Source organism: Austrofundulus limnaeus, unplaced genomic scaffold (genome assembly GCF_001266775.1).
Source record: "Austrofundulus limnaeus strain Quisiro unplaced genomic scaffold, Austrofundulus_limnaeus-1.0 Scaffold76, whole genome shotgun sequence".
Lineage (NCBI taxonomy): Eukaryota > Metazoa > Chordata > Actinopteri > Cyprinodontiformes > Rivulidae > Austrofundulus > Austrofundulus limnaeus.
This window is the reverse complement of record NW_013952478.1, coordinates 1577695-1590799: the sequence shown is the minus strand read 5'-3', so window position 1 is coordinate 1590799 and position 13105 is coordinate 1577695. Positions and strand designations below refer to the sequence as shown.

The 13105-nt window shown below is 36.4% G+C and overlaps 1 protein-coding gene across 7 annotated transcripts in view; it reads right to left on the bottom strand.

Annotated features, from left to right (window-relative positions):
• Positions 1-395: 395 nt before the first annotated feature.
• The window catches only part of LOC106519419 (muscleblind-like protein 1), a 65434-nt gene continuing 52724 nt past the window's right edge, over positions 396-13105 (bottom strand). For 2 of the 7 annotated variants that reach the window (XM_014011091.1, XM_014011092.1), the window contains exons 6-11: positions 12030-12083; positions 11078-11228; positions 9506-9541; positions 8416-8507; positions 8034-8107; positions 396-7849 (exon numbers count right to left, since the gene is read on the bottom strand). In XM_014011091.1, coding sequence (XP_013866545.1) covers positions 8051-8107; positions 8416-8507; positions 9506-9541; positions 11078-11228; positions 12030-12083 — 390 coding nt within the window. In that variant the 3' untranslated portion in view covers positions 396-7849; positions 8034-8050. The remainder of the gene's footprint in view (positions 7850-8033; positions 8108-8415; positions 8508-9505; positions 9542-11077; positions 11229-12029; positions 12084-13105) is intronic. The other 5 variants (XM_014011093.1, XM_014011094.1, XM_014011095.1 and 2 more) reach the window with 5 other exon arrangements.

Genomic DNA, 13105 nt, shown 5'->3' with positions numbered 1-13105 from the left:
CCTTTTAAGAACCTCCTACCACTTCCAACATTCCCACTTCAGCACACCTTCGTAACAATGCTTCTGGGACGGAATGCTCTGTGGGGCGGTAGTTTTACAGCAGACTGAGCTCCAGGGAGGAGTTTTGTGTTAATGAGTCRAAGCACTTACACTTATGGTTGATATTATAGCATGATATAAAGCTCAATTTTTTTTGCATATCCTCCCCCAAAAAAATATATAATAAAAAAAGGTAATGAAAAGTATTCACATACAGTACATGTTTATGAAGGTTTTATGAAGGTTTTAAGAATGTTTGTTTTTGGCAGCTGTTTTCATTTTCTAAAAAAAGGCTAACATATTTCACAAAGAATTATTTTAAGTGGTACTGACAAAAGGAAATGACACATTGACAATAAAGGCTTTCTCAGTTGTAAATTTTATTTAATTTTTAAATTCATAACAGCAAGAATATATAGCAATACAGGCCCCATGAAAAAAWTTTTCTTAAATACTTTTCCTTCAACTACACACAACCTGCAAAGTTGGAACGGCTCTTTGAGCTCTGTTAACTACACTTCATGATAATGTAGTTAATAAAACCAAGTAAAACACGTCCCTCAGCTTCAAAAAGCACCACCTGTTTGTCACGTCATTTTCTCCCTCTTCATTCTGATGATTAGATTTTATGGCTTTAGACTGTTGCAATCGATAAATCATTCAGGTGCTTTTAGGACAAACCAACATGCAGCATGACAYATTCTTTCAAGGGGCCTGGGACGGTAAAACAAGCAGAAACAAACTGCAGCAGAGGACAGAATACATCATCTCAGCACTACAAGCAGAAAAAAAAACAAACAACAAATAAAAAAAGAAGAGTTCTGTTTACATTATCTCCTAAATATAAGTATCTGTGCTTGTAAAAAATGAAAAAAGAATAACTGAAAATATCAGGGCAAAATTTAATTGTAATGGGTTATAAATCAAACCACACAGCAGTTTTTCAGTCAGTTTTCAGGAACCCTGACTAACGGGACTTGTATGGCTTTTAACATTAACRTTATTAACATTGGCCATATAAAAATTCAAATGACTCAAAATGTCTTTGCTTTTATAATATTAGAGATTTTTTCCCTATGAATAAATCTTTCATGAMTAAATCATGAGATGGCTGAGAACATCGGTTTCTGATACAGTGACGTAAATTTGGCTTCCAGTCAGCTTCAGTTTGGACAATGTATGCAGCGATAAAACAATGATGGCGGCATTACTAAAAACGTAAACCTATATAATACAGATCAGAGATGCGTGAAAGTGAGGGTGAAGCAATGTCAACATGTTTTCATTGCTAAAAGTAACTTTGCTTTTAGTTTCAGTTGCAATTGCAACAAGACAAAGGTTTGACTGAGGACAGTTTCAAGTCGGGGTGTGCAAATTAAAACTCATGAAACTGAGCGACTCAAGGCCAAACAGTTCAGTCGTGATGTGTTGGCAAATCAATTAAAGAATGAAAACAGGTTTAACAAATTGCAATCCTAACAGAGTTTATATTTTTAATTAAATGGAGTAAAAGCACTTGTACATAATATAAATTAGGTTTGTTCACTACTCCAACATTTCTCATTAAACATTTGTGGATCATTTTGTAATTTTGAGTGACGATTCAAGAAAATACATAATTAACATACACAAAAACATATTCAGAAATGCTAAATGAGTTTGTAATTTTTTTCACTTACTGCTGAAATTTTTGTGTCCAACCATTTTAAGTTTTAATAAWAAACTTTTTTCCCTTCAATAAAACTGCATATATTTTATTGACATCAACAGTTTAAATAAAGTGTTAAAATGTTTATTTATTTATGAAAAATGAAATAAAAATTAAAACACAGTACACACAACTAGTAAATAACTGTATCTTATTATTTTTAATAAAGCTGAGAAGTGGTAAACAGTGTTAACTAGTGGCTTCAGCACAGGTAAGGATTTTGCATTCATGTACATACTTTGTATTTCTGATTTTGCCAATAATCTCTATTTTTTTGTTCTGGTGTTTAGGCCTGTTTTGGGAATTTCTGAATATAATGACATACAAAAGTTGTGTGCAGTGGTGCAAATATTGCTGCATTACATTACTGAGTAGAGCTATTTAGATTTGCATATGTAAAAAAGGGCTTCCTTGTCAATATGACAATAAAAACAAGGTAGGACATAAAAAAACAGGCACAACACATTTTGTAAATGATAAAAATTACAACAAGCCACTCCAATTTTCCATTTATCGTTGGATGACAAATGCATTAAACTCAATCAGAGAGACATTTAATGGACACAGCTGTTAACCTGCTAACTTACCTTACATTAAATGCTGCATTTTAACAACACTTTGCAAACAGAAGCAGCACCATCCTTCAGTGGATCAACATCTTTAGATTAAACCACTAAAAGTTGACATTCAAATATTATTTTAAATGGTAAATTCTACACATCAGCCTTGATTCTAAATATCTCACATAAAATAATGGTGAGTATGTCATGAAGTTTTTTTACTTTTTTAAAAAATCATGAGGATGCCACTTTGAAAAAAGATTTAGTACAACTACTTGAGAATGTTAAGTCCTGTTAGTCTGGGTTCCTTGATCTGTCTGATGTTGAATTACGTTTCAGTTCGGTTAATTTCATCTCCTAGAAGCACAGCTTACATAAACAAAGAAATTACCTATAGCTATGGTGTTTGTGTTGCATGTATTTTAACTCTCCAAGTGGTGAAACTTTAATGAGTATAGTCTCTGGAATATCTTTTTATGATAAAAACCACTATTCTATTTTTGTATTTTTGTATATATTTTATTCCATTACATTGATAGAGTATTGTATACTGTAAATACATCTTTCTGTGTAAATGTTTTTTTCTTATTCAATATTACTGTGTTGTGATTTTCTTTAATATACTGTATGTATTTTTTTTTCTTTTGGAACATGCATTCCTCTCCGAGTAAGGTAAATAGACAGGACATAATGTGATTGGTGGGGCCTTTGAGGGTGTGGCCGTGAAAAACACACACCTGTCGGTGCAGGCAGGTTAAAGCATTATTTCAGACCTTTGGAAGTGGGGTTCTGTAGAAAGGTTAGGAACATTTATTGTTTTACCAGTTGTAGATCATGTTGAAGAACGTTCGATTTGAGGAATTATGTTTAATCCTGATAAAGCTAGTCTGAGTGAGGCTAACACCAAAGTGGAGTGCTGCCATCCACATTACGCAGTCACATACAGGCTGTGTCTCAGTTAAGAAGCTAGCTTTGGCCTTTSACGTCCTCATTTTTCGGTGGCTCACATCTGCCCCCGTGACAAAGGCTATCACAATCCATGGGCTCCTTTGCACACGGCCAACAAATGTGGACCACAAAATCCCCAAAAATGAAGGCTGCATCCGAGTATCCTTCCCCAAAACATCCCAGGATTCATTGCGCTGTCAACAAACTAAACAGAAAAATGCAGGCGGCAGAGTTTATTTATTTATTTTTATTTTTATCAAGTTGGCCTTGTTTGGAAATTCGTTACGGACCAAATATCTTGTTTTTAAATGCGTTTAGCAACTTAGATGATGACATTTATGCTACAATGACATGTTAAAAAACACAATTACATGTACCGATGTTGGAGCTAAACCCAAATTATTCATGTATTTTTTAAATTTAATCACGTGTATCAATATATTTTAAGTTATTCCTCCAAGAATAATATAGGTGAATACATGTCTCAATGCATTTTAAGTCTGAAGACATGATTTAAAGCCAATTATGGTAATGGTGTCGTGCGTGGTCAAGCAAACAAACATAACAAACATCATCCAAAGGCTAGACCCTCTCATTTCACAGCCTACCTGGACCAAATCTGGACCTACCAAATCATGTTGAAACCAATTGTCTAAAACTTAATAAGAACTGCGTAAACATGAAATGCTACAAAATATTTCAGACTAGAGGTGAAGTTCGAGCTATCTTCAACAGGTAAGTTATTTGCTTCAAAACATTCTCCAGATCCCCACTTTTAAAGATCTGAACAATCCCTTTAAGAGACCAAACAAACCCAGTCAGGCTCTTGCGCTGGAGGGTAGTGGACGCCTCCTCCGGAAGGTTACCTGGCAAACTACAAGCTGCTGACAAAAAAGAAGAGCAACACTTGGCCTTTTTTCTGAAAGGGGTAGGAGAGTGAGAACTCAGTGCCCTTTTAAATGCAAGCAATTTTGTTCAGCCTTTCAAAAGAATTATTGTTGTTGTCCTAGCAAAATTCCTTGTCGTCATAGACAGTATTTTTTTTTATTCAAAATAAGATCTCAATATACATGATTCTCTCTTTTTTGACTATGTACAGAAGTGCAAAAAAGTCAACCTTCACCACCTGCATCACCTCAGTATTTCCCACCCTTGTTGTTTGCAGTTGGCAAAGTTAAAGCTGAGTGCGGAGACTCAGTTCCCTACTCGCCACGTTCACCTGCCCCCTGCCAGCAACATCCTTAAAAGTGATTAAATATGCAGCTTGTTTTCCAACATGGCCCGATTTCCAGGGAGAGTAGAAATATTCAAACAATAGTTATTATTTGAAATGGATACAGTAGAAAATAACATCTTTACTCTAAACATCTAAGAATTGTATTTTTTTATAACAGCATTTTTTTTCTTATAGGACTAGTTACAAACCTTACAATCATTAAAATATTATCCAGGTATTGGCGGTAGTTGCCACAGTGACAACTCAGCCTCTCTGTTCTATTATTTCATTACTGTTAGATACTCATATAAAACATCTTTGTTCAAAGAACACAAAAAAGACCAGARAAATTAACAATATGCATACAGTTCAACAATATGCATAATGTAGAAAATATTGAGTTTACAATCATAACCATACTAAAAGTAACATAACATGGAATTTCAAGAAACTGTGGATGAATAACACACAAACACACACTGTACCGTATATTCATTATTGTAAAGTTAAAAATCATAAAAAAGAACTAATCYCAAAGTATTTTCCAAACAAAATAAAATCAAACAGTCCTCATTCAGGAAAAAAAAGAAAGAAAGATAGAAAACACTGACACAGGAAGTGACAATCACATAGTGCTCTGTGGGTGTTATTATGGCATGAATTAGGCAGCCGTATGGTTCAAAATGGCATGTTGCATTGTGCTGACCCGATGGTACATTCTAAGGCTTTGGATGAGTTATACAATCGTTTATTTTTTTTCCACTTTAACCTGAACTATCCACATATTATTGAATCCACCAATCAATAACACTCAGCACACAACTAAAACAGAGTTTTACTTTAAACACCCAAACTGTCTTTGGGCATTTGTAAAATTCAGCCCCTCTAGTCTACCCATAACACCTACTAACAGTGACACGAAAGAACTTTGGCTATCTGAAAACAAACAAAACAAACAAACAAACAAACAAACAAACAAACAAACAAACAAACAAACAAACAAACAAACAAACAAACAAACAAACAAACAGTTCTCAGGTATTTAACAGGTACTCTTAAATATGGTGAACTATATATACACACTACACTAATTCTTCCCAGTCAACCTGCCTTAAAATACGCATAACCACACAAGCAAAACACTACTCACGTCTTGCAAATCACACCTCCATTAGTAGTCGCTTTGTAGAGTTTCAGTTTGATCACACAGCAGTTTAGAAACAGACTGATCACCCTGAGGGTAGGCATGGGCCGGTTTCAAGATATACAGTTAGTTGAAGAAGTTACTGTATCAAAACTAATGAAATGATCTATCATGCTGTTTTTTTTTTTTCAGTTTTAAGATTCTTTTCATTTGACTTTTCAGTTCAGTCTAACAGGTTTAAACTCAGACTGATCACTTTGTGATGAACCACGGCCCGGTTGAAGATACACAATCGATTTTAAAAGTCATGGTGTCAAAAACTACCGACATTTTCTGGGAAACTGCTTTCGGCTTTTCAAGAGTTTCTTTTTAATGGCTTTATCTCACAGCAGTTTAGACTCAGACTTATTATCGGCATGGACCAGTTTAAACCCTCCTGCTGCCCTTGGGTCAAACTGACGCATGAGGCTGAGTCAGTTGACTGTCTAGTTTTTGCAACAAAACAACTAGTTTTTACAGCAAAATTAGAATTGTTATGTCAAAATAACWGAGAAAACTAAATCTGATGTCATGATCTATTATGACTTTGTGTCGTTATAAGGTTGTTTATTAAARCTTCTCTAAATGCTCTTCATTATAGACCTGGAATGTTATTTTAGCTGCAGTGATAGAAATAGCATATCTATATATTTTTTATATAAAGCCTTCAATTTTTTATTACTGAAGCAATAAAATTATGGTATTTTTGCTCAAGATTACAATACAGATGTACATTTTGGGAGTGATCAACTGCATTTTTGATGCAGCCTTTTATCGTATAATTTGTGATCAGTTGCAGTCATTTACTTTAAACAGTGATACAATCAACATGTTTCTTCTTAATATGTGTGTCTCTTCAGCAATGTAAGAAGACTTGTTGACATTCCATTGTAGCAGTGCAGACAAAAAAGTTACCACTCCCAGCCGTAGGGACACCATTTTTAGTTTGGTTCTGATCAGGCTCAGGGTCACACACACACACACACACACAGTGGCTCTGAACATGAGAAGGAATTTTTAGATGTGAAAAATAAACCTTTTAACTGAGAACAGAACTTGGTTTTCTGCACCATYAATCAGGCATCCGAGTTTTCAACACTTAATAACAATACCATTAGATTCTCAGTCACCCCAGCCCATGCCTACCTGTGCCTACAAAGCTCTTCATCATCTCATCCTCATCACAGATGGAGCATTTGGCCTCTCAGATCGGCCAAAAACTCCCACACAACGTGACTTTATCTACAGACAGACAAGATCTCCTTTTGTGTCGARACAACTGACATCAACAACAAAGTCAAAGAAAAGAGCACAGATAAGCTATTCAATCAGTAGGAGATTTGGGGGAACATTATCTAATTTCAGTGGTGCTAATGGGAAACACAGGTCATGAGGTTGGACAATACATGCTGTCCAAGAAAGAACATGTTCCTATTAAAGGGAATTGTTGAGTTTAACACTTTGCAACACTGGTTGAATACGTTTGTGTACTTTTTTTTCTTTTTTTGTGGGTGGGTGGGGTAGGGGATGTGTGTATGGCACTTTACAGGGATGTCTGCAAGGTTAGAGACATGTGCTTAAGACACAGAAAGATAGGCTACAAAGGTTTGAAAGACACCTCACAGACATTCAGTTTTGCCTCTGAGTACACTCAGAATAAATTCCCTTCTCACTGTTAAAACAAAAACAAACCAAAACAAAGAAATAAGTGTGCATGCATATGATTCAGTCAGATTATTATAGTTTTTTTTCTTCTTTTCTGTTTTACTTCAACTGAAAGACAAGGTGCACCTCTGTGTAAACAAATGAACAATTTAAGTCAAAGACCAACAACCGACGAGAAAACTAAYGACACAAGCCATCGTTCTTGGTCAACGGACGTACCGATTCAGTCGGCGTTCCTGGCGACTGCTCCACACATTTACCATGCATTGACATTCAAAATGTGTCTGGTGAATAAAGGTTAGTTGTCTCTGCAGAACGAAAGGCAGTCTTTAATGCAATGAGGCTTCTTTTCTGTTGTGATACTGTGCATGAACTTTATATGAAAACCTTTTAGACAAACTGTTCTTCTCCTCTGTCGACATGCAGATTGATTCCAAACCAGTTCAAATTTGGTTTTCCATTCCACTCTTGATCTTACTACCATGAGGGATGACCACTAATCACCGGACACCAGCATGCTCCAGTTCATCCTGCACAGAGGGTCACAGGATACAGCACATTAGATCTACTGGAAAAGGTCAAACTTTGTCCAATTTGTTTTCAGTCTTCATTAGACAACATCCTAAATAAACATTTTGTTCAGATGAAAAATCAAATTTTTTATGAGTAGGACACGGTATTGTATGTGGTGCTGGAAGAAGGTGCTGTACATACTGTTCTGACTGAGACGCCTACATCTGGGTCACATACTTGTGACTAGTCAGATGGTCTGCAGATATTATTGGAATCTGATTGAGAGGAGAAAAGAGAAATGGAGTGGGGGGGGGCGTAATGAAGACGGAGAGAAATAAGCAGATGGATCAGATGAAACAAGGACAAAGAGCACTTCAATTAACACTGATAATAAAGATAACCATGGCAATCATGTGTGTAATCACTGACAGTCGAGATAACTAAYAAAGATCAGAAATGGGGCCTTGTTCACAATTCATGCCTTTTTTCTAAAGAGCCATATCAATACAATTAGAGAAGACAGAAAAGTCTGAGATGAAACCAGACGTGAAAAACAGTGAGAGGAGGCAGGAGAGAAGCAAACCTGATTGGCTGTTGCTGTTGCAAAGGGAACACTTGTGGCAGATGTGGTGGCTGCAGACACAGTGGCTGGAGAAGCACCGTGCATCATGGGTACTTGAGGGAAAAATCACACAGGCAGTTGAAACGGAGAAGATTTAAAGTTTCACAGGCTTTTTCACTTCATTTTCATGTCTGTGTATAGAACGCTAATAAACATGAGGACAGTTTGTAGGTTTTGAAACCTACGTAGTTTTGTTTTTGAAGAATTTCTGTTTTACTTCTTTATTTTTAGTTTCCAGTTTGGCTTTATCTTTAGCAAGGTTTGGCTAGGGATGCTTATTATCATATGAGTCACCACTGAACAGAACAGGAAATGTTTTAAACTGCCGGAGGACACCACAGACAACCTGCTCAGGCACATGGGCAACAACGGGTGGTCGTTTGCACAGGAAAGCTTGTGGCTGTGAGGAGACAGTTCTAACTGAGTGATGTCACAACCAGAAAATCAATTTGAGTTAAGAAACAGACAGGAAGGCTGCGATGCATAATGAAATAAATAAGAATATTTAAAAAGACTTATTCATTGCTTATGATTACAACTGAAATAAATTATAAATAATAGAATAAACCAAATGAAGGGCAGATAATTGCTGAGTTTGTGAAAAAAATCATGAATATTTTAGCAACTCCAATCTCTTCTATTATTATTTTTGCCCTAAATAATAACTACTCATGTTTATATGGCTTATATAACCAGACAGTTAAATGAGGTGCTCCAGAGGTTAGAGAGCCTGAGAGGAGATATAATGAAGCTGGGGATTTTGCACTGCAACAAGCATTAGGTTACTGACAAAACTGTGACAGAGCTAAAGGGAGGAACATTCTGTATCTTTACGATGCACTGAGGGCTACAGTCAAATAAAGCCTCCTGATGGRATTACGTAAGTAAATTCAATAATAAGATTTGCAGTTTTATCAGACATGAAGAGATCAAGTGTGCCGTTTTAATTAAGTCTAATTTTGCAAAGTGAAGAATGTACTCATATTATATGGTGAGTCAAACAAGACAGAAGAGACCACAAAGATAGTCATTAARGAAAGCTTGCACCTACCAACACTTGTTGCAGGTGTCATGCACAATATCGAGCCTGCCCATCATGCATTGCAGCAGGGGATTGGCGTGAATGGAGGGGGAGGGAAAAACAAAATMAAGAAGAGTGTTACAGAGTCAGACAAAAACTGAAATTTGACCTGGATATAAACAGATGATGGTCTACATAGATAACCTACTTAATTCAGCGCATTAACTTTAGTCAATATTGATGATCAGTGATAACTCAAGTAACAGTCAKTCTCAGGATTATAGTTCATCTGATCCAATAAATGCTAATTAAATACAAAATGTGGCCTCATTTTCCCCCGTCAGCAGCAGAGCAGCTGTTTGAGCAATGAAACATTTGAATGACCTCTTTTTTGAGTCTCCAAAGTGTCTTGTAGTGACCTGACAGCCCAGTAGAGTGAGACATATGAGGAACTGCAGGGAATCAATAGCAGGCTATTCTTAGACTGTCAGATGAGACTATTGGCCACAGTATGAGATGACTCTGCAGTGCTGGAAGACTACTTCAAATAAGTAAGCTGCTCATGTGTGAGAATCCTATACATGTACATATCCACACACCTGGGGAGTAGTTCTCATTCTGTATGAAGAGGATGCATCCTCCAAACTTTTGAAATGACACTTTAGGAGTTTCCAATAGTTAAAAGTATGTTTTTTCCAATCAAATGTTGACATCTGCTCCTCATCAGGTTAAACATGAAAACCCCTTGGCTGCACTCTTTATCTAATGGGTGGGACTACAAATATTTTTTTTATTACAGTATGACTTGTGAAAATAATATGTTAAAGACTTGGATTTGTACAAAACAGTCCTTAGAACAGATTCTTAAAGTAGACATATCATTCTTTTAAATCCTTTTACACATTTAAATCATTCAGTTGGCGGTCTTTATAAAGAGGAACTGCAATGCTTTGGTCTGAATTCCTCCTTGTGTTAAATTTACAAGACCCTCTTTGACCCCTTTTGCTGAGGTCTGTCTCAGATCAACTCATTTTCACGCTGTCTCTTTAAATCCAAACGAGGTGCTTCACACCCTATTTTACTACGCAGAAACTTTTTTATTTACAAATTAATTAAAAGATGTCAGCAATGGAAGACTTATCCATCTGTCTGACCCAGAGCCAGAGGAGAATGAAGACGACAGTTCCGTCTGAAATACGTTGACATAATAGTTCAGAAAACATAATAGAAAAAAGAAAAAAAAAAGAATGAGATAAGAAACATGACCCAAACAGAATATAATGATATCTACGCAGCACCAGGAGAAACTAAATTGAAATTTTATGCACTCCTAGAGGCTCCAAGTACACAACAAAATGTATTTAATTGTTCAAAAAGTGAATTTTGCATGATATGTCCTCTTTAAAAAAAACTTGGCATTTCCTGTTACTGCCACTAAACCTACATCCATGCTGTATACTGTACAAACAATTCACTGCGTGCAAGTTTCATGTAAAAAAGAGCACATTTAGCCATTCTCTGTGATAGCAAAACATAAACCAGGTAAGTGAAAAACACACAACAGGCAGTAACTAAATGGGTGAGAGAAGAACGAGGTCTCACCTGATGGTATGAAGGCAGCCTGCTGCTGAAACTGCATGTTGGCCAGGGCCTGTTGGTACTGGAATACACCAGCATTGAACATAGAGTTGGCACCGTTGGCTTTTTCAAGTGCAGGTCTCTTTGGTAAAGGAGACAAGACAGGAGGGAGCCCCTGATAAGGGGACAACACCAACATAAAGGATGGAGGTGAGAGGAAAACAAAAAGATGGCACCAGTGACATTACAACAGAGAGAACAATAAATCCCATTAGGACACAAATTTGCCCTTCAACAATGCCACTACAAATAACAGTGAACCACATTACTGTTGCCAGAGGTGCAAAGTGAAGCTAGCTGGCAAAATAGGACCTCTATCTAGCTAAAGACAGTAGAAACAATCCATGGCATATATAAAAAATATATAAAATGAAACATTAAACTAATAGTAAATTACTTATGTTGCTGAGTAAAGCCTAAAGTCTTTAAAGATAACTTTGTGACATTGAGGTAGAAAGATGAACTCATATTTGGGCCATCAATAGAGCTGATGTAGTTAGAAAAAGCTGCACTTGTAGCTCCATGATAATAGTACATTATAAGCCATTTTTACAGTCATGACACCTATTCAACAGTTACTCATGCAATATGGGAACAGACAAAAACATGCAAAGACTATCATACAGCATGTTATTTGACACTAAAATATTTCCCATGAATAATTTTGAAGAAGATGATGAACTGACAGAAAAATGAATTTCTCATTTGAATAAATTTTCATATTTTAGAATCGGGWGTCCTAAAGATCAATATTCCAAAGGAAACTTTAGCATTTTTTAAATGCAGCAAAACGGCAATCTGTTCATCACCCCTCAGTGCTTACTCAGTTTAGTCAATTAATTACATTGTTCACAAGTATACAGTATGTATCACACCACAGCTACATGCCAAGCTAAAAGGTGAAAGGTCATAGTACCAGGTCAAAAGTTGCGTCGAGGGGTCGCTTCAGTGATTTGACAGCCGACTGAGTCTTAATTAGCAGGCAGCGAGCACATGATGGCAATGGGCCAATGGGAGTCAAGCGCAATAACATAAACCAGCAAGCGGAGGTGCATCATGGGTGGGGGGGCAGCAGTGCAGTGTGGGTTGAAAAACAAACAAAAACAAACAAACAAATAAAAAAACAAAATCATTGGAATGCAATATACACCACTTACAAGACTAGGGCATGCACATAGGGTTACTGAAAACAGAATTCTGATGCTTGATGCCATTTACTGTTATAGGAAACTTCTGGTTCATGAATTATAACTTCAGTTTAAACAGTGCTCTGGTCCAGGGAGGAAGATTAATCATGGAACCCCAAATATTCGTGTATCTTTAACCATGCTATGATACATTGACTACTTAGAAGCTTTTGGTGAGCCTACAGTAAACCAATCTGTTTTCCTGATATCAAATCCAGGTTTTCCTGCATTGCCTTAACTATATTCGACCCATTCTTACATTGGTTTGATGACCACTATTCTTTTTTTTTTTTTCAATGATGTGCCTGCTTTGTACCAAAGTTGCTCCAGTAACATTTTACATTTCAAAAACCAAGCAATAAAAAGACACATGCTGTCTTCACTTTTACTGYGAGGCTGGCTATTTTATAACATTTCTAGTTTAGCTTTATTGTATAATCTCATTTAAAAGGGTTACCCAGGATCAAGCTAATCCTCCTTTCTGGATTACCTGCACCACAATGTCATCTACAGCACTTAGCTGAGCAAAACCTTAATGTGTCCCTAGAGAGGCAAATCGCTGCATTGYTGGAACAAGATTAAGCTGAACAGCGGTCTCTACACAGTTGTTTTGTCAGCAAAAAATAAAATAAATTTAAAAAATAAAAACTGTGCAGGCTAAATATTGACTTTGAACAGCAGCGAAAAAGGCAAAAAGGAGGAGCAGAAGGCTCAGTCACAAACTAGCATGGACACTACTATGGGGTGCCGTTTGTAAAGGTGCACAGTCAAAAATTACCACCAGTATTTTTGTTTTATTTAGCCT